The sequence below is a fragment of the Anabrus simplex genome, chromosome 1, assembly GCF_040414725.1.
Source record: "Anabrus simplex isolate iqAnaSimp1 chromosome 1, ASM4041472v1, whole genome shotgun sequence".
Lineage (NCBI taxonomy): Eukaryota > Metazoa > Arthropoda > Insecta > Orthoptera > Tettigoniidae > Anabrus > Anabrus simplex.
Window position 1 is genome coordinate 1,505,966,164 of NC_090265.1, and position 27,029 is coordinate 1,505,993,192.

A 27,029-nucleotide genomic window follows, 5' to 3' on the forward strand; every position below is an offset into this window, starting at 1 on the left:
GGTCATAGGGTTGTCCGACTGCCGCCCTACTATTGCCAGTACAATCCAATTGAACCGGTATGGGCTCAGGTAAAGGCATACATAGCAGATAAGTACAAGACTTTTAAGATCACTGATGTTGAAAAGCTCACTCGCAAGGCCATAGACAGCATTTCAACAGAGGTGTGGAGTAACTGTGTTCCACACGCAGAGAAATTACAGGAGGAGGATTTCACAAGGGAGATTCCAATGGACAACATAATGGAACACTTTATTGTCAATCTTCAAGATTCTGAGTCAGAGTCCCATGAATATGACACCGAGAGTGATTGAGAATCTTCCCAAGTGAACGCTTTTCACACATTTTCTTATGTGCATTTTTAATGTGTTATGGTTTGTGTATGTGGAGTAGCCTATATCTTGCACTCTTGTCTTTACTGTTGTAGTATACAATTCTATTGAGGGTAGCATGTATTATTTTGATTTTTTAAGTTCTACTAATTATTAAGGTATTATTACACCTTGGTGTAATATTGCTGTTATTATTATTATTATTATTATTATTCCCACTCGCATGAAGAGTATTACCAGGTTAACAATTAATAACAACAGTGATTTCTGTACCAAAAAATGCATTGAAACATCAATAATGGCTAACATTAATCAGTCATCCTCCGCTCGCTGTAACTCCGCCTCTGGCCACCGTAACATTTGCAACAGCTGACGTGTATCTCTGTCTCTCCCGGCTAGTCAGCACTATAAGTGACAAACTTTTTATTAATATTCTGATGTATAATTTTCATCCTAACGTCATTGCATGCAGTTTGATTACTACCTGTCAAGCCAGAGAGTATACACTTCCTCTAATCACGGAAGAATATTATTCCCTGCTAGATACTCTTTGATTCTCTAGCCACCAGGTGAGTTGGCCGTGCGGTTAGGGGCGCGCAGCTGTGAGCTTGCATCTGGGAGATAGTGGGTTTGAACCTCACTGTCGGCAGCCCTGAAGATGGTTTTCTGTGGTTTCCCATTTTCATACCAGGCAAATGCTGGGGGCTGTACCTTAATTAAGGCCATGGCTGCTTCCTTCCCATTCCTAGGCCTTTCCTATCTCATCGTCACCATACGACCTATCTGTGTCAGTGTGACATAAAGCAAATTCTTTTAGAAAAATATTTTCCAGCTTCCAAATATATTTAGCAGATGGCAGAGCATTCCTAATAACTTACATGCTGCTAAGAGGAAAAAAATTTCTACGTACAAACAGACTCCGTAATGACATACGATTTAGACATTACTTGGGAACAACTATCAAAGGATAACCTAGTTACAGCAGAAAGAGTGAAGGCCATGTATCTTAATGAAGTTCTCTGCCTGGCAAAAAGTGCTCCCTATCAAAGAGTAGAGAAAGGTCCACCTATTCATTACCATTAGCCTAATACATTGTCCTATATAACTGGTACTAGTTTCGACCCCACATACACTGGGTCATCTTCAGCCATGATCTAATTGGAAATATATGTTTACATACAACCAATAATAAAGAATACAATTTGGCGTGTCTTAATTTAAAATCTAAGTCTAAAGCATTGATGAAGTCTGACTACACATTTAAAAAAGAAACTAAAATGCCTTAAAATTGTTGTGGTTGGTGTTTAACTAGGTCAATATCCTTATAGTAACCAAGTGTTCTTGAGTCTATCTGGGAGTTGGTATTCCTTATCCGTTTAGTTGAACCATTTGAATTACAAATTATATCTTGTTTAATAGTAACAGGAGTAATGGTCACTTCTTGTGATGTAGAAAGATCATTTCCTGTGCTTAAGCATGTGCTGACAGATAAACGGATGAGCTTAAATCAAGACAATTTGGAGAAATTGGTTGTTGTACAATGTTTCAAAAGGAACTGAATTTTTAATGCATCTTTTCCAATTTATCATGCATGTTTTGCTATATGATAGTGCTAGCAAGCATGCACATTTTGAGATTTGATAGCGCATGGAAATCCGGGCTCTAATTATAGTAATAGAAAACATCTTTGGTATGTTGCAAGGTTAATCAGAGGAAGAACAGGGATTCCCAAATGGTCAAAGAAAAGCTGTCAATGTGGGGAGGAGTAGAGAAATCCCTGTGTACAGAACTCCAAAACAATCCTATGAACAATATCTTCATCAAAGTCATTGAACTGTATGATTCTTTTTGGAAAAAATTATGTTTCTTCTGGGTGTCAGAAACATTAGTGTCTGGCAAGTTCAATTTCTTGGTCTCCTGATGTATATGTGATACAGTAGAATTATTTAAGCAACATGTCTTATCTGCAAGAATTTCAATCTGGGAAAAATAACATTTTGTTGTGTGTTTTTCACTGAAAAATTTATACAGATGAAAAATTTTGTTTTGAGACTAAAAATATATGAAAATGAAAATTCATTCATTTTTCACTGAAAATATAACTTTCCCTCTTACTGGTGTGTTACCAATGCTTGTACTTAGTTTACTGAGACACATGGTTATGGTACACACAATACACGGAAAGATTTTAAAGGATTTGTTTCCAAATATGAGACGGGGTCACAGTGATGTCTTAACGCCATTCCATCTTCTGCTACTTCAATTCCGGATTGAATAGGTCTTATGCCCAGTGTCATGGTTCACAGAAAGGGTGGATTGTGGTCGCACTTGGTAACAAAATCTCCATATTTCAACCTGATCAAAAAAGGTGCCAGCAAAAGTCCAAGGTCAAAACACTTTATTGCTGATGTGACAACAAGCCAAGAGAGTGTTCTGAGATACATTCCTAAAGAGACCTTTCCTGACAGTTTCACAAGCTGTATGAATGTTGCCAAATGTATGTTGTAGCAGTTGGTTGATTATTTTGAAGAACAATAAAGGAAATTTGTTTTCATCTTCTTTTTTTTCCCCCCCTCATAGTATCCACAGAGCATATGAACTATTGTTTATTGCTGATTTAAGCCCACTAGGGAGCACTTATGACTATTTTTGTAGGTTTGCTTTATTTCCCAATATATCTTGATCACAGCTAATAATTTTTTGCTTTCTTTCCTGTAAGAGTGATTTCCAGGACTTGGTACTTTTTAGTGACGGGGACCCAGAAATAAACCACATCACAATTTCAAGCAGTCTAGGACATCGTCAGAAATTCCAGTGAAATCCAAGTCTTTTTGGACTTGGTTCAGCCAAAGGCTTCCAGTGATAAGATCTTGGAAAGTTGATTGTCCATTTGTGAAAGGTGTTCGTAAAACTTCAGTCCTCTACGCCACATGCTACCGTCGGCCCTTTCCAACTGTCTGTATAGTACAGAGTTTAGTTGTAGTCAGTAGGTTCAGTCTGGAAGTATTATGAGTCCATGAATTTTCCTGAGGATACATGTTACAAATTTTACCAGCTCATCCATGATACTTTTCCTGTTCATTAACAAGAGTCTTTTGACGTGAATAGGAACTGGAGCCTGACTACAGTTCTGTAGTGATGGATCTTGGAAGTTTTTGAAAGGCACTTGTTATTGTATATATTCCACGACGGCTGGTAGGCTGGATTAGGTGGATCTCTGATAGGTCTTCAATGAGACGCCGGAAATAATCAACTCTCCCAATCGTTTCATGGATGGTCATCAAAGGGGTTTATCTGGGGTGTTCTCGAAGTACTTAGTCTTGTCATATATCTACAATCCAGTCTTCACTGCCGACTCATATAGGACTTGGACAGATTTGTCGGATTTGTTGACTAGGATTGAGATGTAATCTGCATAGGCCATACACCTGATTTCTATCTTTCTAGTACTGGATTCAATAGTGACTGTTTTTATTCTTAGATTTCTCATTTTATTTTCCCATGCTTTTATGTCTGCCCAGCACCAGGTTTAAGAAAATGGGTGAGAGGCCAACTCCTTGTCATACCCCAGTTTTGATCTCAAAACTCTGCGATAGTCAATCGAGAAGTCAATGAATACCACAACAATGTAAGTGCCCCTCACCTGTTTTAGTTGTAAAATGGTTTTAAGGTTGAAGATCTGCTCGACGCAAGTGTGTTCTCAAAGAAATCCTCACTGATACTGACCGTCTATTTACACTGGCTCCTACAATATCTTGTAGAATCCTGTAGAGTACTTTTGTAAGTTACAGACAGCAGCAATATCCGCTGGCAGTTGTTAACATCATTTCGGTTGCCTTTCTTGTGTAATGGATATACAGTAAAACCTCATTAATTCAAAGTCATTGGGACATAAAAATAGGACTTCAAATTACGTGATTTTGAATTAACCTCCAACTCATAATTCAGAAATGGCAACCCTTGCCATGTCACAAAGTAGTCTAACACCCGTTACTGCATGCAATTAAGCTTGATTTACAGTTTAAACCTTTCAAATGCCATGGAAAAAACTATTTCCAAATGAATCCAACATGGTGCATTTACAGTACTCAAATAATGCACTTGGATAACTCATGCAACAAAGGAAAAAAAAAACTTGATTCAAAGAAGAGGATAAATCTAAGCTGACTCCCCTGTGCAAATGCTTTATTCAATGGATTTCTGTAGTGTATGCATTTTAGATTCCTTGTACTTGCTCGGAAATTACCAGATGCCCTTAAAACATTGTGGCTTATCAAACTTTCCTACGAGGGGAAGAAGTCTCTCGCTTCCGTCTGCATTGCAACACAGTAGGCTACAGTGACCTCCACCCTTGTACAATTTCCTGGCCTGGCATTTCATTCCTTTAAAACCACAAGTCCGTTTGGACCTAGCATTAAAAAAAAAAAAAAGCTGTTTTATTGGCATTGACAATATTCTTCGCGGTATGCATGAATTGATTAGGCTATATGAGCCACGCTTTTTCGCCAAATGTCTTCCTTAAAACGCTGAATTCAAAAGAAATAAGATTTTACTCAAACTTAGTGATTATGAAGCACACTGTAAACACCGAAGTGAATGAAAGTGCAGAGAGCTACCCCTGCACGTTCTGGAAGACGTGTTCTAACGTGACGCGGAGAAATTTTGGATTTAAATTACTCTGTAAAATACTTTCTTTTATATAATGTAAAGGCAGTCTTGAATTAAAAGTCTAAATTTCGGTAATGGGACCGACATTGTCTTCGAATTATGAATTATCCGTATTTCAAATTAAACAATTTAAATAACATGCAAAACCACACCTCATGTTTCCGGAAACGACAGTTTCTTCGAATTAAGCAGGATTTTGAATTAACCGATTTTAAATTATCGAGGTTTACTGTATGACAACTGTTTTCCAGTCATCAGGTATCCTACTGGTCTCCCAGCAGTCGACCAGGATCCTGTGTATGGCTTCAATGATTGCACTTCCACCTGCTTTTTGAGCTTCCACAATGATGCCATCTTTTCCAGGTGCCAGGCGTTTGACGGCGGTAGTGACTTGCTGCAAAGTTAGTGGTTCAGATGGTAGATGGATCTCTGATCGATCTTCCACTTGTAGCCTTTCCTCAGGCTCTTTACACCTGAGCAACTGTTCGAAGTAGACCGCCAGAAGTTCCACGTTCCCGTGATTACAGGTGACCAACTTCACTTCCAGGTTCTTGAAATGAAGGCATGGTGGATTATACCCGGAGAGTTCCACCTTGAAGGCTTGGTAAAAGTTTCTAGTGTTGTATAGTCTGAATTATTCTTACAATTTTTCTAGCTTTCACCAATTGTAAGATCTCCTGACTTTCTTCACATGCATGTGAAATCCTCCCACTTTTCCATTCCCTAGCAGAGTTCCATTTCGTCCAAGCTGTGATATGCTCATTGACTGCACAGTACCATTCAGTGTTCCACCACTGGTAACGTCGCTTCCTTCGAGGTTGCCCAAGGTTAATTGTGGTTCCTCATATGGCAGACTTCAATTGGTTACAGTCACTCTTTTCTCTTTGCAAATGTCAGTTGTAAAGCATTTTTTTATTCTCATGAAGAAACTGAGGATCTGTTCTAGATGCTGCTACATTAGAGGGTTCTTGTCATTTAGGAAGTAGCCAGATATTTATTTGTGTGAAGAAATTGTCAAAGTCTACATTGTTTTGAAGGATGTACATCTTCAGCATCACTACTCACACTTTCCTCAGAAGAGCTTTCAATATCAAACTTGTGTTCTTCAATGCCACTTGGGCATTCTAAATAAATATTTACCCGCATCCACTTCATTAAATATTTCGTCTGGATCTAAACATGCAGTCAATCTGGGGGGAGCCATCTTACGCACCACATGGCTCTCTGAATGACGTAAACATGAGGTTGGAAAACTAAGAAAATGAATCATAAAACAAAAGAATGACAAAAACTAAGGGTAGCATGGAATGAACAAAACCTTCAACACAAGATTCTATCAATCTTGACTGCAAGCTAGTTTTGGAAGTTCCAAAAGATGTCACCAAATGTATAGATGGGAGCTCAAGAGAAGAGTTTCGCTAGGAATGTGGCTGGGAATGTGTTAGCCCTCACTTCTCCCCTCATCCCTGGCTTCTCGTCCTCAAGCTTGTCTATGTACTTGCGTTTCTGAAAACGTTCGCCCTCGCAGTCGCAGTGTCCTCATGTGGTCTCTTCCTGCAAGGCACTCAATGTATTTTTGTATATCGCAGGTGGGTAACATTATTCATCTATTAATAGACTACATCTGACCAGCGAAATATTAAGACACGGCAGTTTCCAACTAATAGTAATCTAGGTTATTTTCCACTGACACTGGGAGTTTATGCCATCTTCAATATTAGATTTTATCATGGGCAGAGTCCATCCTCAAGGTGCAAATCGAAAAAACAAATTTTAATTTTAATATATATATACTGTATTAATTATTATAATTTTTCTTTTTTACATTACAACGTCTGATGACAGTTACAGTACTAGAAGAAGACGATATTTATTTCCTATACTTCATATGTAGTAAGTTACATGAAGCGAGCTACAGGCAGGTCAATTTCATTCGTCAGTGTGCCGAGTTACAAATGCATTCTCTCTCACACACATGCCCTGGCGTGTTCATTACGTGAAGAAAATAATAATAATAATAATAATAATAATAATAATAATAATAATAATAATAATGAACCAGATTGAATATGTGAGCGTATAACAATTTTATGATTACGATCCAATCATGCAACTCATCCAGACATGGAGTCATTCACTCATTCAGTTAATTTATGTCTATTGTAAGCTAAGGAGAAATCTGTTTGGACCCTTAAAAAACCTACACTAATTAATAATACGAGTACCAGTAAGATACATGTTGTCCTAGACAATATAACACTGTTAATGTCTAGGACAAAAAGAAAAAAAAGAAAAAAATTTAAAAACTGCAACTTAGAGATAGGGTGTAAATAGTGATTAGGAGTAATTATAATGTTTAATGCAGTAATAGATACAAGAAAAGCATTCATATCAAAAATAGCAATAAATGATTACTCTGTCCCCAGTGCTAGGCGATCCGAAACTCGGGAATGGGAGTATTCTATTCTACTATTCTGTATAACAATGTTCTCGCTTGTGTGTGTCACAAATTCTGTGCCACAAGGATTATTTTACGTGTCGATAAAGCTGTCGACAGGACGCTGATGTAGTTCAGCACCTTCAAATACCATTGCACTTAGCCGAGATCGAACCCACCAACTTAAGCTCAGAAAGCCGATGCTGTACCATCTGAAAAGGGTGAGAGAGGAGGGATTCATTATTCGACGAGTTAGTTTACTGAAGAACTCAATTTTATAGAATTTTATTTAATCACAAAATATTTTAAAATACTGTAGGCCTAATTAGCTTCATCAATCCTTGTGTCCCTATGTCACTCTTCTTGACGATATACAAAACCATGAAATAAAATAACATTTAAAAGAATAGACTGTAGGCCTAAATTAGCTTCATCAATCCTTGTGTTCATATGTCACTTTTCTTGATACACAAAACTATGAAATAAAATAACATTTAAAACAATAGACTTTACGCCTAATTAGCTTCATCAATCCTTGTGTCCCTATGTCACTTTTCTTGATGATACACAAAACCATGAAATAAAATAACATTTAAAATAATAGACTGTAGGCCTAAATTAGCTTCATCTATTCTTGTGTCCCTATGTCTCTTTTCTTGATACACAAAACTATGAAATAAAATAACATTTAAAACAATAGACAGTAGGCCCAATTAGCTTCATCAATCCTTGTATCCCTATGTAACTTTTCTTGGTGATACACAAAATAATGAATTAAAACAACATTGAAACAATATTTCCTATGGTGGGGATGGACTTAAAGTTACGTTTCTACACAAACGAATTACCAGAAACTCTGCGAAGAAGTGTTTGAAGAGCATCTTCGATGGGACACTCACTGTCTGTTACGGGATGAGCAAGTTCAGATTTGGACGAGGAAAACTGGTCATCACTTGTTTCATTAGAGTTACTATCCAGAGATATGATGAATTCTTTGAGCGCGTCTTCCATCAGTCCATCGTTCTGCCAGTACTCTTCCTCACTGTTACGAACGTGGGAACAATATCCTTCCCTGTCTTCTTTGCTAATAGAAGAAATTGCAGTTCTCGTTACGGCTTTGCGAATCCACTTCTCAAAATTCTCTGCGTTCATCCGGCCATGATAATCTCCGGACGATTTCCCGGCCTTAAAAAGAAGCAACACTCCTTCCAGGAACCCATCTTCACATCCCGTGTGTACAATTATTAAGCGGTTCGATGAGCTTCTGTTGGTCATAACACCAGGTTGATTGTCACTTTGCCAACACTTATTAAATGTTAAATTATTATCTACCCAGGTTTCATCTATATAAACAATGGAATGATTATCTCTTCTGTAACGCTGCATAGCTCTTAAATACCTGCAGCACCAACTGACAATGTTAGGGCGCTCCACCAAAATTTTTCCGATATTCTGACACTTCTTCCACTTAAATCCCATATGTCTTAAAATCGCCTCAAGGTATGAACGCCCCACGGAAATTCGATTTTCCCCTTGATGGCACTCAAAAGCTTGGGGCATGTAGGCACTTTCTTCTGGACTACATAAAAGTCTTGAATTACTCCTCTTATTACCCCTCTATTAAACCCATCACACTGCACTTTTCTTTCTTCGGGCTGTGGGCGATGCTTCCCTGGTGTTGGTAGTGACGTATCGCCAGCTGATGTACTTTCCTTGCGAATTCTACTCGCTGTGCTGACTGAAATGCCTGTGTAATTAGATACACGCAAATTAGTTTGCCTCAGTAAGTTTCAGTTGCCCTTCTCATGCCTCTTCATCACATTCTTGGATAACATGTCTGATAACCTCCCTAGCTTCGCTGTGGATAGTCTTTCCTTTCTTCCGGCAGGGTTCCATAATAGTAATACAAAGTAGCACTATAATAACATAAATGTTTTATAACAGAGTTATTTAAGCCTCAATATATAAATCGCTGTTCAACACTTACAACACACAGACAAGATCAACACTACCGAACTGTTCGACTGGCCACTTGTATCATCAAAGGGAGACTGGCTGCTGGCGGGCTGGCTGGCTGACGATACTTTAGGAAGAGCCATAGCAGAGACGACAGAGAGAGAAAGCTGCTCCCCCATGTCCCACCTCACGTCCCGCTAGTCTTCTCTTCAGCTCGCATCTATACCAGTCTCGCGAATATGAGTTAACTCGGGACCCGCCAGTAAAGTTTGGCCAGCCAAACACCAGTATACTTGGGTCCCGTCCGCACTGTGTTAAGTTAATAACGCTGAAATCTACAAGTTTAATCCAAAGTTAAAATGGATTGAAAAGAATGCAACTGAAAATGAATAATAAAAAAAGAATCTACATATTTTATAATGCATCTTATTGAGTAAAAAATAGTTAGCATATATCTTGGAACAATATCTACAGCAGCGTGGCTTACCATGATCCGTGTTGTTATTCAGCCATATGCAGCCAATAACTCTTGGTTTAATGCATTCTGTCTTCTGTTTCATTTCCTCCTGAAACTCAATCTCAAGGAGTTTCAATTTGGCCTTCATAGTCTCCGGAGACTGAAATAGGAATGGAATACAAGAAGATAAGAACAACAATGCATTGGAAGAAAGGTGATAAAATATTACACAATTTCCAGGTATGTCATCTGACAATTCTTTATATATAATTTCTCTGGGTAGCAATGATATCAGAGTTTCTTTCAGAGGTTAGCCAAGGCGGGGTAGTGATTAACCCAATCCTGAATGTATAAAACAGCCCCCATGGAGAAAATAATTACCTTGTAATTAAATTGCATATCAATAAATGAATATATTACTAGCTGTAGTACCTGACATTGCCTGGATAGTTTTTGAATGCTCATTGAATATTTCGTCTGGATCTAAAGACGCAGTCAATCTGGGATGAGTCATCTTACCCACCACATGGCTCTCTGAATAATGTAAACATGAAGTTGGAAAACTATGAAAATGAATAAAACAGAAGAATGACAAAAAGTAAGGGTAGCATTGAATAAACAAAACCTTGAACATCGAGATTCTATCCATCTTGACTGCCAGCTAGTAAATATTTATTCGGAATGCCCAAGTGACATTGAAGAACACAAATTCGATATTGAAAGCTCTTCTGAGGGAAGTGTGAGTAGTGATGCTGAAGATATACAGTACACCCTTCAAAACAACGCAGACTTTGACAATTTCTTCACACAAATAAATACCAGCTACTTCCTAAATGGCAAGAACCCTCTAATGTAGCAGCATCGAGAACAGATCCTCAGTTTCTTCGTGAGAATAAAAAATGCTTTACAACTGACATTTGCAAGGAGAAAAGAGTGAATGTAACCAATTGAAGTCTGCTATATGAGGAACCATAATTAACCTTGGGCAACCTCGAAGGAAGCGACGTCACCAGTGGCGGAACACTAAATGTTACTGTGCATATGACCATGTACCACGCAGGCTTATATGGGAATGTTTGAGACAAAAGAAAGTGCCCGATGACATCATAGCATAAGTACAACGATTATATGATGAAACCAAGTGTAATGTCCAGGTCCAGGACGAAAGGTCAGGTTGGTTCGAAACGAAGAGTGGAGTCCAGCAAGGAACTTGTTCTTGACCACTTCTCTTCATAATCATAATGGATGAAGTTTTAAAAGCGGTTAACAGAAAGGATCCAACTACTAATGCCGTGGTTTTTGCTGATGATGTAATGGTAAGGGGTGAGACAGAAGCGGAAGTACAAACTAGACTAGAACTCTCGCATGAAGCTTTTACAACCTTAGGTCTCAAAATCAGCAAAACAAAGACAGTTGGCTTGATGATGAGTAGAAACTCTCCAACTGTTCATCTAAGAATTGGAGATGAGGAGATGGATATTGTAGACAACTTCCAGTATTTAGGTAGTGTTCTGTCATCAGACAATACCATACATCAAGAGATTAGCAACAAAATACAGAAAGCTTCCAAATTCTATCACGCTGTACATCAAATACTTTGGGATGAAACATTTCTGTTAGTTTCCAAGATCAGCTTGTACAAAATATATCTAGTACCTATATTGACGTATGGCCTGGAAGCAGCAACACTTACTGGACCAACAACTTCAGGCAACAGAAATGAAGTTCCTCCATTCTTATCTACAAAGACCAAAAATGGATCAAATAAGGAATGTGGATATCTGGCAACAGCTTGGATTGGAAAGAAACTTGCTGGAGACTCTACAAATAAAGAGATTTCAATGGTATGGTCACATGAAAAGAATGTACCCTCACAGGACTCCCCGAACATACTTTGAAAACCATGTTCCTGGAACGAAACCAAGAGGAAGACCTCGTGATGTTTAGATAAGATATTGAAGGGGACCTTGAAATTAGAGATGTGAACTGGCGTCGCATAATCATCATCATTTCTCAACTCCAGTTTCCCAGGTGTGGTGTACAAGCGCTTGCCATCTCCTTCTGTCTTCACACATCTTCTATTCCAGGACATCCATTTGTGTCCTCTCTCCTCCACACCTGATCTTACAGTCTCTATCCAGCATTTTCTTGATCTTCCCTGTGGTCTTCTTCCTATGAGATTAAGGTCATAATATTTTCTGGCAGGTCTTTCCCTGTTCATTCTCATTATGTGCCCATACCACTGAAGTCAGCGTTTCTTTATGACACTGGTAATAGGAACCTCGATACCAGCTACTTTCCTATTCACTTCATTTCTGATCTTGTCCTTTGTGGTAGTTTGGTTCATGGTTCTAATGAATCTCACTTCAGTTGCTTGGATTCTACTGAAGTCGTCATTTGGTAGGGTACATGTCCCTAAATCGTACGTGAGGATTGGTACAAAGTAAGTGTGGTACATGATTGTTTTTGCTTTTTTTGGTATTTTGTAGTCCTAGAGAAGATTTCTGACTTGATTGTAGGTAGAAGTTTGATGCTTTCTGTGTCTTGTGATGATGAACTTTAAAAGTTGTATCACCAGTTAGGTGTGAAGTGAATTTTTATAGAATTCCTATTTGACATGTTAGTTGATATTTTACAATCTATTATGTAGTTTTAAAAATTTATTTAGATGTGTGTGATTTCAATTAGATTATTTCATTTTGACTAAAACTTTGTCCTTATGGAAGCTCGAATTTTCTGAGAAGTATTTGATCCTGTCAAAAAATAATAAGTGATAATTATGTGTATTTATCCGTTGCACTATAGATACGATCTACAGGATTTTTCTGTCATTGAGACTGTCACCAATCAGCCTTGTGATCCCAAAAGCAGTGGAATCAACACTAATCTCGGTTATTTTTTAGAGTTAGATTATTTATTTAAAGCCCATCTCAGACCCTGTCTCAATGGAGGCTGAATGTGGATTTAAACGGTATCCAGAGCGTCACAATTCATCTCCACAAGAAACAAACAATGGATTCGGCATTAGTATATGTTATTTTCAATTTTTTTAGATGCCATCCCCTCCCATTCCTGACCCCTAGTGGGAGAAGGGGTGTAAAGAAAAATGTCCAAAATGACCGAAATTACACATGTATGTGTGTTTCTTCCAGCATAGCCCTCATGCAGTAGTCTATTGGTACACACATATAACTTACTATCTGAAAAAAAATACTGTTGGAGGAAAACACCCCGATCACTCTTAGGGGAGGGGGTGAAATATAAATATAAACAAAAACGACTAACATCAATGTTGAATCCATTGTTTACAAGGTCACCGAGTTGAACTGTGACACTTTGGAATTTCTTTTTTCCATATGGTAACTCATGTGTGTGCCAAGTTTCACTGAGAGCTCTTCTGGAACACACCCACATAGGTCCATAATCTCGGTCACCTTTACATTCATTCTCACACCTTCTCAACCTCCATTTTGATTGCGGCTGAAGTATGACTTAACCGGCATCTAGAGCGGACAACTCAAAAAATGTTTTAAGTTTGCAGAAGCAAAGTTTCTGTGACACACTGGACGTTTCAGCTGACAAACCGGGAATTATTGTCTACAAGACATCCTTCAACGACACCTGTTTTCAAGAAACTGATATCAGAAGACATTGTAAAAATGCTCTCCTGTTACCAGAGGAAATTCTGACCGTACAAAGTGGACCCAAACCCATTAATTCATCAAAATACACGGACCTGCAAATGTTAACTCAGCAGATTCCACAGCAGTACAGTGCATTTTACAGTGATCTCCCTCATGGAGAAGACGAATATCCTACCGATGAGTGATACTTCTACAAACTTTAAAATTATCTGGAGAATATTTCATTCGTGAAAATGTAATTTATAATAACTATCTTGCACAGAACTTCAGTAACAAACATAATGTGTAAAAAAAATTGTGAAAATTTTCTTAATGTGTTAATTATTATAAAGTTTTGTGTGTGCTATATTCTATTTTTCTTGTTCATTTAGCTACAGAACAGATATAAATTATTATTACAAACAGTTATTCACATATCAAATTACTTTTACAGTATCCAGAAGTTTAATAAGGAATTAAGAAAAAAAAGACGTATGTCCATTTTCATGGTTTTCCCAAGAAAATATAGATTGGACTTTATGCATATGAATTTATTTCACATCTACATAAATATATATTTAGAATAAATATATATAAAACATTTATAATTGTACTGCATTTGTACAACGAGGCATAAATGTGCAGCTAGTTACTGTTTTTAGCTTATACGGTAAAATTAACAAAATGGACATAAGCCCTTTTGCTTCTCAGGCACCAATTTTTATCATATAAATAATGAACAGTCATAATCTATTTAAATTGTATGTTCTCAAAAGACTATATTAATATTCATTGGAGATGTTGGACGTGGTATGCAGGGACTCAGGGTGACTACTGTGGTGACCCTCACTTTAGGGGGTCACGTTCCCGAATTATCCAGTGGACCTCTATGGCATGTCCAAGAAGTCTCGTGTTTTCTTTTCATTTGTTTGTTGTGTTTTAAAGTTTCATTTATTAACATAACGTTTCTAACATTCATTCAAGGCTATTCTTTCTCTGTTCAATTCCTAAATAATTTATGTGTTAAAATTGGTTTATGTTTTCCGGACACTGCTTTATTTCCGATTTTGTTTTGTTTTTTGTTTGTGTTTCATAAATACGCTAAAGGATATACACTTTTGTATACTGCATGTATCAAAATAAGAAAAGATTACAATAAACAATACCCTCTCCTGATCTGCAAACTCAATCGAAGAAAACATTAATTCCAAGAAAAATGTATTCCTACTGTTAAGGGTCTTTATCAACATCATAGTTGTGTAAATATTAGTTTTTATAAGAGGAAATACAATTCTACATTTTCTTTCTGCAAACTCAATCGAAGAAAACAATAATTCTAAGAAAAGTGTGTTCCTATTGTCAACCCCTATGCACCCGTAAGCGGACTGGTACGCGCTCGAGCGGCTGGGCCAGGACTCCACAAGCGGACTGGTACACCGGGATGCAAGGTCACATATTGGAGACATTTGTGACATCTGTTGGCTTTTTCTGGAAATATTTCTAATTGAAATCTGTTCTTGGTGTCTCAAAGTGTCACCAGAGTGCTCTGATATGCTTCTTTGGCAAAGAGAATTGATTAAAATATCGATCGAGAAATCTGTATTCTGTTGTTGACAGGATAGCTGAGAAGGAAGTTGCTTGCTCGCACGAAATGCTCAGTTATAGCGAAATTCAAAGCATATTTGATGTTTTAGGCTCTGATTTCAGCAGTGTTAGTGAGGAAGAAGTTATTAGTGATCCTGTGCATGAATGAACACGAAATATATCACCAGAGATGTTTCGCGTAGTAATATCGCACGACATGGAATGCCTAATGAACTTTTAGCCGCCCCTCAAGATCCAATTGCGACTGCCGGATTTGAATCTACAATCTTGGTACCTGGATGTGAACACTTTACCACTGATCCTCAGACTGAATAATAATAATACATCGAGTGAGACATACGGCTGTAAGTTCATATTTGGGATATAGGTTCGAATCTCATCTTACTCGTGATTTGTTTCCCATTAGTTCCTTATTTCCAAATCAGGCAAATGTTAGGCTCATGTCATACTGGTTTCCTATTATTTCCTTATTTCAAAATCAGGCTAATGTTAGGCTCTTGTCGTATGATTAAGGCCATAACATACACTAAAGAACTTCCAAGGTGAGGTAAGTTAATGAAAAAATGTAAGATTTCAAAGGGATTTTTTTTATGTGTTATATTTCTGTATTGTTCTGTTTTTTGTGTCATGAGCAATATTGTGGAATTTCTCAATAACATAAAACAGGTCCCATGATAATACGCACAGTTGATCACCCACTAAACTGTTTTAACTGAAAGCTTGCAACACCCAGTTTGCATACTAAAAAAGTTGGTGGATTCCTAGCAATGTCAGAGCAAAGAGCGGGTGGGTGCATATGGGTTAAGGGTCTTTATGTCATTTTATTAGTTGTGTACTTTAGTTTAAGCTGCAAGATCTCTTTAACATGTTGTAGGCAAAACTGTCTCCTGGTTTATATACGAGGGACCAAAAGTCATGGGAAGGGATGTCCCATTAGAAAATGTGCCGTATATGACCCCTGAGCATTGCGGCTAGCTGCGGCGTAACTGAGCAGTCTGTCACAGACACCAGTGTTGTGAAGATGGCAACACATTGCGAGTTAACCGACTTTGAACGTGGGATGATCATCAGTGCACGACGCACGGGTTATAGCATTGCGGAGATTACACACGAATTCGGGTTTCTGAAGTCAACAGTGTCGAGGGAGGATATTTACCACCTGCATAAACCGCTGCACGGGAAGACCACAGGTGCTTAACGAACAGAAATCATGTCACCTCCGCAGAACCATACTGGGCGCTCGATGAGATACTGTGAGTCAGATCACCACTCAGTCGAATGATGGGAGTCAGGAACCCATTTCTACTAGGACTGTAAGGAGGCAATTGCACCACGCAGGCTTCACCAGTCAACAAAAAACATGCATGGGCCTGCGAACATTGGCAATGGACCATGGAACAGTGGCAGCGTGTGGTTGGGTCCGATGAATCCCGGTTTCAGTTGTATCGAGCTGATGGCCAAGCGAGAGTGTGGCGTATGCCCCATGAAGCTATGGATCCTACGTGTCAACAAGGTTGTGTCCAGGCAGGAGGTAGCTCAGTTCTGGTCAGGGTGGCGTTCTCATGATTGCAATCAGGCCCCATTGTCCAGCTGTAGGGAGCGCTCACAGGTGCATATTATGTGGACATTCTTTCAGACCATTTGCATCCCTTTCTGGCCCTGGAGTAACCTGATGAAGATGCCATGTTTTCAATAGGACAATGCACCATGTCACTGTTCTGTGGTGACATGCAGGTGGTTGGAGGAGCACTCCAGTGAAGTTATGACCTGGATTGGGCCTCTAGATCCCCCAATCTTAATCCAATAAAGCATTTATGGGATGCCGTTGATGCTGATGTATGCCCTATAAACCCTGCACCAACTACACAAGACCAATTGTGGGTAGCAGTGCAAGAAGTGTGGGTCCAGATCCCTCCAGAATGATTCCAACATCTTGTAGAGTCGATGCCTTGCCATATTGCTGCCGTTTTGAGGGCTCGCAGAGGAGCAACTCGTTGCTAATATCACATTCAGTGTCTTCCCATGAATTTTGGCCACTCAATGTATTTCTAACATACAGCAAAAGACTATATTTTTGTAATTTGTGCAAGGCCATTTAATGATTTTATGAATCTTTTGATAAAAGTTGGTTTTATATATTTAGAAAAAAAAAAATCCTGCAAGTGTTACCCCATTTTTTTATGATTTATTACAAAAGGCTTTCTTGAAAATGTAACAAATTATCATTGCCAAATTTTATGAGCCACTGTTTCCTTTTGTTAACTACTGTAACTCAGGTATTTCTAGTTTTGTACTGTTCTGTTTATCTGGGAATATATTGGTGCTCATATCATTTGTGATTATCGAATATTGCCATCTTCCTTCCTCGTAACCCTCTAGGTTGCTCAGTATACAGTGTAAGAGTTATTACGGAGAACTGTGCCTTCCACTGTGCGTTTTGAATTCTATCTGTAGTTTGGTGATCATGCAGGCCTGTGAGCACTGAGCCATCGGCACATCAGCCTGATCCTATCCTTCCTTCCCCTTGCGCTATTTTGTTTCTACGGTGAGCTTTCTGAAGCACCCTGCTTATGTGTTGATGGTCCCTTATCTGGTATTGGGTCATGCCAGGGAATTAAATATTATTCTTAAAAAAAGGGGAAAGAAAAAATAAACAGCACACAATCCTACTTATTCCAACATAATTCGTCTGTTATTGGGAATTGAAATCTATATCAACCTTCATTTTCATGAGAAATGGCTTCACAGCTTTCATCTCTGCTGTCTTAGGAGAGTCCTCTAGATTTCATCGAGAGGCAGGGTGACTAACACCCAAATCATACAGTATGCCAGTGTTTCCAGCATATGTCCCCTGCTTGGCTATAGGAGTCTCAGACGGCAGGGTCAAGTACAGCGCACAGACTCTGCACGAATAATACCAATATAGTTGGTCCATTATTGGACATTATAAATTTTCCAGCTAACTCATTCCTGGTTGCCAGCATTTTGCCCCAGTGTGCTAAATTGGGCTCATCAGTTGGTCAATAGTACACCTACCAAAACGCATGGCTAGTGCATACTGTAGAGGCTCCCTATGGGAATCTCCATCTATATTATCTGATGGCCAGGCAGGCATCAATTTTTAGAAATGAGACAAAGTCTCTCATAGTGCATTGGCACTGCCGGTGGCTCCAAGTAGCCTATGCAGTGGCCTCCATGGTATGCACTAGCCATGCGTCTTGGTAGGTGTGCTATTTACCAACTGATGAGCCCAATTTAGCACACTGGGGCAAAACGCTGGCGACCACAAATGAGTTAGCTGGAAAATTTATTATGTCCAATAACAGACCAACTATATTGGTATTATATATGTACTCATTCGGGACAAATATTTCAGGTTCCCTATGGGAATCTACATCTATATCCTCTGCGCAAATACCAAAGGCTTTATTGTACGGTGAGTTACGCTAAGGCGCGAGGCCACCTTTGCTTCGAAGACATATGTAAGAGAGACTTGTTCCTTAACAACACTGATCCTGCTGGCTGCTGGGACAGTCTTGCTAAGGACCGAGATTCCTGGCGGAAGCTGTGTGTAGAGGAATTCAGGCAGCAGAGAAGAAAAGGTCCAATGAGCTGAATGCCAGTAAGGCCATCAGAAAAGGATGAGCAAACTCTACCAAAGCCCCCGCAAGATTTATCTGCCCTGACTGTACAAGGAACTGCCAGTCCAACTAGTTGGCTTAATGGTCAGCATACTGGCATACGGGTTTGATTCCCGGCACGGTCGGGGATTTTAATCGCTTCTGATTCATTCTTCTGGCTTGGGAACTGGGTGTTTGTGTCTGTCCCAACACTCTCCTCTTCATATTGACACAAAACAAACTACCAACCACCACAGAAACACGCAATAGTGATTAAATCCCTCCGTAAAGGGTTGGCGGCAGGAAGGGCATCCGGCCGTAAAACAGGGCCAAACCACACGTGCCACGCAGTTTGCACCCGCGATCCCACGTGAGGGAAAAGTAGTAGGAAAAGAAGAAGAGGAAGACTGTACAAAGAACAGACACTCTAGAGTGCGACTCAACAGTAGTAATGAAAAACCTTGTGTCTTCATCGGCACCAGTGTACACAGTGTTACCTACCACCACTTGGAGTAGTCCACTCCAAGAATGCTACAGTTAATTTAGCTCTTGTAGGAATTTGCGGGTCCATGTTATAATTGTGTATGACCGTAAGTGGGTTTTCTATGTCAGGATACCTTACAAAGAAACTCTACATCTGGTTTCAGGAAACAGGTAGTAAATTTTGCAAATATACTTCCGACACACGTCATCAGCTCTCATACTGTCTTGGATGTGCATAGTACTGGAACCAGAATTTAAAGAGAGTACCGTCAGTTGCTGGATTCATGGTCTGGCCAAAATGACACAAGTTGGTTGACCAAAGCTTTCGGACACAGAGATGAACATTTGCTCACAAAAATCATTCAACCAAAAACCACTAAGTACAGTCAGCTTCTTGGCATCTATGTCTTTTACCAGTACAAACTATCTGTGTGATGCATGGAAGAATACATTTGTCATTAAGAGGACAATAGCATCAACCTGCACGACAGGATCTTCATTTTCAAGTTGCATTCATTCAGATACAATCAAGCCTACGTGGCTCAGGAAGCAGCGCGCCGGCCTCTCACCGCTGGATTCCGTGGTTCAAATCCCAGTTGCTCCATGTGAGATTTGTGCTGGACAAAGTGGAGTCAGGACAGGTTTTTCTCCGGGTACTGGTTTTCGCTGTCATATTTAATTCCAGCAACACTCTCCAATATCATTTCATTTCATCTGTAATTCATTAATCATTGCCCCAGAGGAGTGCGACAGGCTTCAGCAGCCGGCACATTTCCTATCCTCACCGCTATATGGGGGCTTCATTCATTGCATTCCAGACCCAGTCGAATGACTGGAAAAAGGCTGTGGATTTTCATTTCATATACAATCAGCTGAGTGCACCACCACATGCCACTTCCATTCAGTAATTTATTCGGCTTCAATTTTTCTGTTCTTCACACATGCAGCACTCCTTACTATGATCACAGTGTTGTATTTATTTGATCATGGTGAGAGATGCAACTTTGTTTATAGCACTGCCTTAATTACTGTAGCATAAAGCGCGAATATGACTAAATTCAAGATGATATACGTACTCGTATTTCACAGGTACAGTGTTTAACATGGTATGATTGTAAACATTAAATTTAATAACCATGATTTTAGAGATAAAAGCCCTGTTGTAGAGATTGGGGTGGTTGTTATTGCAAAATACTGCACTCTATACTAGTTACTTTGGTCTCTTGCTTGTTCACAACAGAAAGCTTTGTGACTTCTTGTTGGGTGGCACAATAGCTTCTCTTGTGAGGTTGTCATTCCCAAATAAAATACCTATCAGGTTTACGTTAGGGTACTCCTAATATAGAGATAGGCATCCTTTGAAGCCACTCTAGTGTGGAGTACGGATGTTGCAAAGTGAATTTCAGTGACTTTCTTCAGTTCATGGCCATTACCCTATCTAGCAGCGCTCCTCTCTCCACAGGTGGTGGCCCCACTGCTTATTTAGCACTAGCAAACACTTGGTATACAGCTACTGGTTGTGCTGTCTACTTTTTATAATTGCAGGTACCACAAGAGATAGCTAATTAATCTGGTGACACACACACACTTCACGGATTATTAATGGAAGTAAATCCTTGATTTTAAAGATAAATTTGCATCTTGCAGAATAAAAATTAAGGCTTCAGCCAATTTCTAACATTTACAGTTTATGATATTGGTATGTTATTTCTTTCACAATATTTTATTTTACTAAAAACTTGACAAATCTTGGACACACAATAGCTAAGAAGGCTCTAAATGCATTATGGTAGAAGGAATAACGAACTATGAACACTGAATTTTCACGACAGCATTGTCATCGAAACAGACTTTCAACCTATTAGGTCGTGTTACGTACATTTAGTACGTGTAGAAGAGATGTTAAGCACGCAACAAAAATGGCCAACTGGACACCAGTGGGATCCAAACCCAGAACCTCCCGATTTTGCGTCGGTTGCTCTACCAATTGAGTTAGGGTGGCCTAGGTCATCCTTGTTCTGTTGGAAAGGATCTAAGCTACAGGTCTGGCACTACTGCCATCACACCGTAGGGTGCGTTCAAGTCACGCGCTGTGGGCCAAGTCAATGAATATTGAATTTTGATGACCACATTGTGATCGAAACAGACTTTCAACCTATTAGGTCATGTTACGTACATTTAGTATGTGTACAAGACTTGAACGCACTCTACGGTGTGATGGCAGTAGTGCGAGACCTGTAGCTTAGATACTTTCCAACAGAACAAAGATGACCTAGGCCACCATAGCTCAACTGCTGGAGCAACCGACGCAAAATCGGGAGGTTGTGGGTTCGGATCCCACTGGTGTCCAGTTGGCCATTTTTGTTCTGTACTTAACATATCTTCTACACGTACTAAATGTACGTAACACGACCTAATAGGATGAAAGTCTGTTTCGATAAGAATACAGAACACTTTGACACAATTTCTATTATATATTCATACATCAAATTTTATCTTCATAATAGCTTCACTGAATGAGCTAACAGTCTTCATAATTCCCCATTGCAACTAGCAAGGAAGCATCACTTTCATGTATGCCACATACCTCAAAATAAATATAAACTGGGGCTAGCCATTGTCTCCAAGATCTTTCCACTTCTATTATATTCCACACTCACATCTGCCATTCTTATAGTAAACTATTTTCCTCTAATTCTTCATATGTTTCCAGCATCAAAAGTAGTCCACATACACAGCTTTACCAGTATACTACGCCGCAACGCAATGCTTTACAGCTTCACTGTATCACCACGAAATAGTTTACACCTATTTGCACTAATAATCATTCTCACTACATTCCGTTCCATATGGTTTAAAATCAATTCTACTGTTCTTGACATATGCAGCACTCCTGACTGTGATAACAGTGTTGCCTTTATTTGATCATGGTAAGTAATATATTATGACAAATATCTTTATTACATCATGCAGTAAGAATTACAAATTTTAGTGTATGAAGAATAGTTTGTAACTTGATAGGCCGAACTACTATCCTGTAAGTTTATTAATAATTTTCTTACCACTTTCTCATCTTCCTCATGTTCATTCTCTTCTTCACTAAGATAGCCATGAGGAACAAAGAAGTCATTATCAACTTCATATTCATCCTCAGACTCCTTTTCATCATCTGACCCATGTAATGACTCACCAGGCTCTTCTTCCTCCCACTCTTCATCAGAGTCCACTTCATAATCAAACAATTTCTGTAAAACAGAAACAAAAATTACTTTATAAGGAATGCATGCTGCATAAACATTATAACACATGCTATCTTACCTGAAGGTTTTAGTCTGTTCTACTACATTCAATGATGTTGATTCAATGTTGAAACTTTCAGTTTAATGTCTCCCCTCCCTCTCATCTGATTACATGTTACTCTATACAGCATCCAGGGTTAAGAAAAGACTACAGGTCTTATGGGCTTTTACTTCTATTGGTATTATAAGAATTATAATTAATTCCCATCCAAATGTATTACCGTATTTACTCGCGTATGAGACCCCTTTTTTTCTCCACTTTTACAGCCAAAAATAGTACAGGGGGGTCCAATATGTGAACCTCAAAATTGTGTGCAGCGAACACATGACTTCTAGGTTATAAACATTCTATACTATTATTTAACAAACTTAGAACATATTTAAGTTATACTGGCTATTTTCAACGGAAGGCAGTATTTCTAAACGTAAAAAGACAATAAATGGTGAACATGACTTTTAGGCCTACGGTACATACTAAAGTTTGTTTTAGTTACTCATATCACGCCATTCGCTACATCTCATTAATTCCTCTGGTGAGGTTGACATCAGGAAGGGCATACAGTCGTAAAAACTCGCTACGAAGATTCGTCTCACTTCATACTCGATCCCGTAGAAGAAAGGGATAAGGGTATCGTGTTATCATATAATTAACTATTGACACAAAAGAAGTTAATGGCTAGTCATTTGTCTCTGTCAGTTCAGTAGTAGGCCTACCATACAGTAAACCTGATCACTGCTTTCATTTGAATTATCGCCTTGTGCCGCCAACTTCCCTGCCGTGCTACCGGCGTGTCAGCATTCTAAGTGATGTCATCTTCACTGCTATCTCTTGCCAGTCGCATCAGCCATGCTCCACCTCTTTGAGCCATGCACTGCAATCAAGAACATACAAGGTCCCGTCTTTTTGAACCTTTTAAAAATAATTTTGTTCCCGACTATAGAGTCTAAACAGTGTAAATCTATTCCCAGATGGTCTCTGATATTCCCAATTGGTGTATATGTGGCAGAAGGCACTCCTTCCGAATAAAGCCAAGCTGTAGAAGGAATGCCAAACCATCAGCTGATAACTAGCGTATGTTACGAGTTGTACTTCTGAATGTAATACATAGTAACTGGAAACATTCTTTTGATAACTGCGGCTGTTGAAACAGACCCTTATTTTTAAGTACATTTCATGCTTGTTCTCTACATTTATCACATCAGGATTTGGGTAAACAGCTGTCCACGAGATAAGACAGACCACATATTTTAGGTTAGGTATATTATCGCCCTAATAGTTCCAACAGTTCGACGGAAAAAATAAAAATAACAGGAAAATATACCGCATTTATGGATATCTACAGGTGTGGTGGTAATGCGTTTTATTATCATAATGTTTAATTTCGTACGTTCGTTGTCTTTTTTTATTAACGCATACCCTAGTATGTTTTGTTCGGCGTCTCTGAAAAACATTTAAAGTACATGGGGACATAAAATTATTATTATTATTATTATTATTATTATTATTATTATTATTATTATTATAAGAACTAAATGAGGCCACAACACTAGTTGCAAATCGAGGATTGTGGCGACGTTTAGTAAATTCTTAGAGGCTTGCAGACTGAACGCTGAAAGGCATAACAGTCTATAATGATTATGTATGTATGTTATTATTATTATTATTATTATTTTTTGTTAGGTACGTTGGCGAGTAAAACAATCGTTTTAATTGGATAGCTTTTATCACGTTTTAAACTTACTTCTCTCCAAATATATACCTATATTGGCCCGAGTTACGAGATATTAAACGACCACTTTGTTAATGATCTCGCCTGCTGTATAAATAGCAACAACCGCGAATATTTCTCAACTAAAGTAAACTCGTTTCCTCATCCTGAGGTGGTACAGCTCTTTTTCGACACACCCCCAGTGGAGGGGAGTTACATGTACCGCTTTTACCGCATATCAACCTTCCTGCCATTCGTAGATCTCTGGCAGTCCAGTACCGGGAATCGAAGTCAGATCCCCGAAAACAGCAACTAATTGTGGTAATCATTACGCTGACGGACATTATTAACTACAAAACACAGACATATAGCATGACTGATGCACGCTTGCAAAACGTGGGTTGGACACGAAGCTAGGCCTATTCATCTATTTGTGCGACGTCATCAGAGCTGCAGTAGACCTACGCTACATAGGCGGATATTTCTTAACTACGAAACACAGATGTACCGTATGGATTCGACGCGTTTTCATTGTGTAGGTCGTACGGACGAAACTATTCACAAATTTGTGCGATGTCATCACAGCTGCATTAAGACTTGTACCCGCTTCGAAGCAGAATCGTCGTTCTCTGACGAATTATGTTGGAGGGTTTTATAGGTGAGATTTTTTCATTTTCTTCATCTCGAAAAGCCAGGGCGGGGGCGTCTAATACGCGAGGAGGTCTAATACATGAGTAAATACGGTATTTTTCTTATGAGAAAAGCATTGTTTAAGCCATACGATTCTGAAGAAGACGTAAAATCATTTTGATATCTTTGGGTTTATCCTTTAAAATATTACATATGCAGCTCACTACATGGAACAACCGGCCATGCTTGTCACATCGTGTGCCACAGTTCAGCATGTAGTGCGGAAGTGTGTACAGTAGTCAACACGCGTAATAACTCAGCTTAACTACTGCGAATTATCATTAGTGAGGTCAGCGCAGCGTGTGTCACACTCATTACAGTGATTGCTTAGGTAAGGGAGATATTCAGCAGATTGAAGTAATCGTCTTTCCGAAATGCATAGTGTTTTATTATAAATATACTGTGTTTCGTTGTTCGTTTATTGCATTGCTTTTGGTTGTGTGTATCGTGTATATTATTTTTGTCTGTTTAGTATTTCATATAATCAATCAGCGAGTAGTATTTTTAAGCCATGGCTGAACATGTGATAAGGAAAAGTGGTCAAGTTCTCAGGAGAAAGGAAAGGCAAATGGTGCTTAATACATTTTCATATTTGAAAACAAAGTATCCAGGACAAAGTGTAGGTAGTAGACGAAGACGCAAAGGCTTCCATCTTCAAAATAAGGAAGAAAGGCAGGCAAAAGGCCACTCCAGAGTCCCAGCAAGAAGCGGGAAAGGAAAAAGTTAATTCGCAGTAATTCCAGACACATTACATACGACGATTTTGTCAGAAGTGGAATATGGCGTATTGTTCATGAAATCTATTTTAGAAATGACCCGCCAACTCTGAACACTATCTTCAATTCTGCAAACAGTAACCCCAAACCACCCGATTTAAAAAAATGTACTTTGTGTACGAGAGAAGGGGAAATAGAGCAATGTTAATAGAAAGGGAGGATATTGTGTCTTGGCGTCATAAGTACTTCCGACAAATTAAAAAGTATGGAGAAGAAGGCTGGAACATTGTTTATACAAATGAAATTGGGCTAACACTGGAATAACCGTTGCTAAAGAGTGGAAGGATAAAAGAATTATAACACCAAGACAAGCTTTCCTTGCAGGGCTTTCAACAGGGTTGAAAACTCCTACCACTCATGGGCCACGATTTGCTTATGTTCACACTGATAACAAAAAATGGATTCATGCCTAATGCTGAATATATCTTTTTGTGTAAGAAAAATACTGCCAACACACATGATGAGATGGACAGAGTGTGTTATGAAACATACTTTATCAAAAAACTTTTGCCAAACTTGCTTCCAAATTCCATAAGCATATACTGACAAGAAGCTGGAAAAAATGTGATATGCAAGAATGGATGAGGGAACATCATATTCAATACAAAGATGAAATGTTGAAAAAAGACTTAATGGATATTATTCCTATGGAAAAGGGAAAATACAGTGGAACCTCGATTATCCGTTCCCGGAAAGTACGTTTTCCCGGAATATGCGTTCAAATTACGTGGTCCCGAGAGCATCATAATTAAATCACGTTGTAAAAGTCCTGCATTATCCGTTCCTCGAAGAAACGATTTCCCGGATCAACCGTCCAGAAATTCCAGTCCCATCAACGCTAAATCCTCGATCAATCGTTTTTTAATAAACTGTATCTCACGAAAGGACGGCTATGGCATATTTATGGATCTTGGCGTTCGGCGATGAACTTGCATAAGGGACCATCTTAGCATCGCATTCTGGTGGTATTGTTGAGAGAATCTCGGAAAATCATAGGGCAGAGAGTGGCCACAGCAATTGCTAGAAGACACGGCGTATTTCTACAGCTCTGCGTGAAGACGGAACGAGTTTCGTCAAATGTTCGCACTTATAAAACGTCCATATTATGTCCAGGGTTAGATGTTTTCTTATTTACATTTTTTCGATCGTACTGCCGAAGGGGTTTTCGGCACTTTGCTCAGGGCACTGCAGACCTAAGTGGGCTTTCAGGCAGGAATCGAAACTGCTCCTTAACACAAATTCAGTATTTTTTATATTATCGTACATGATTATGTTAGCGAGACGAAAACAGATGTTGCACCTTACATTTAAAAAAAAAGAAAGCCATGGGAGGTCTTGGGATTGCCTATTACTGTTACTAATGTAAGACTGGGAAT

General features: G+C 38.9%; 1 protein-coding gene across 1 annotated transcript in view; it reads right to left on the reverse strand.

Moving 5' to 3' along the window:
• LOC136858449 (chromatin assembly factor 1 subunit A-B) overlaps positions 1 to 27,029 on the reverse strand; it is a 123,205-nt gene that overhangs the window by 22,657 nt on the left and 73,519 nt on the right. The window contains exons 9-10 of the mRNA XM_067137999.2: positions 22,242 to 22,424; positions 9,879 to 10,008 (exon numbers count right to left, since the gene is read on the reverse strand). Coding sequence (XP_066994100.2) covers positions 9,879 to 10,008; positions 22,242 to 22,424 — 313 coding nt within the window. The remainder of the gene's footprint in view (positions 1 to 9,878; positions 10,009 to 22,241; positions 22,425 to 27,029) is intronic.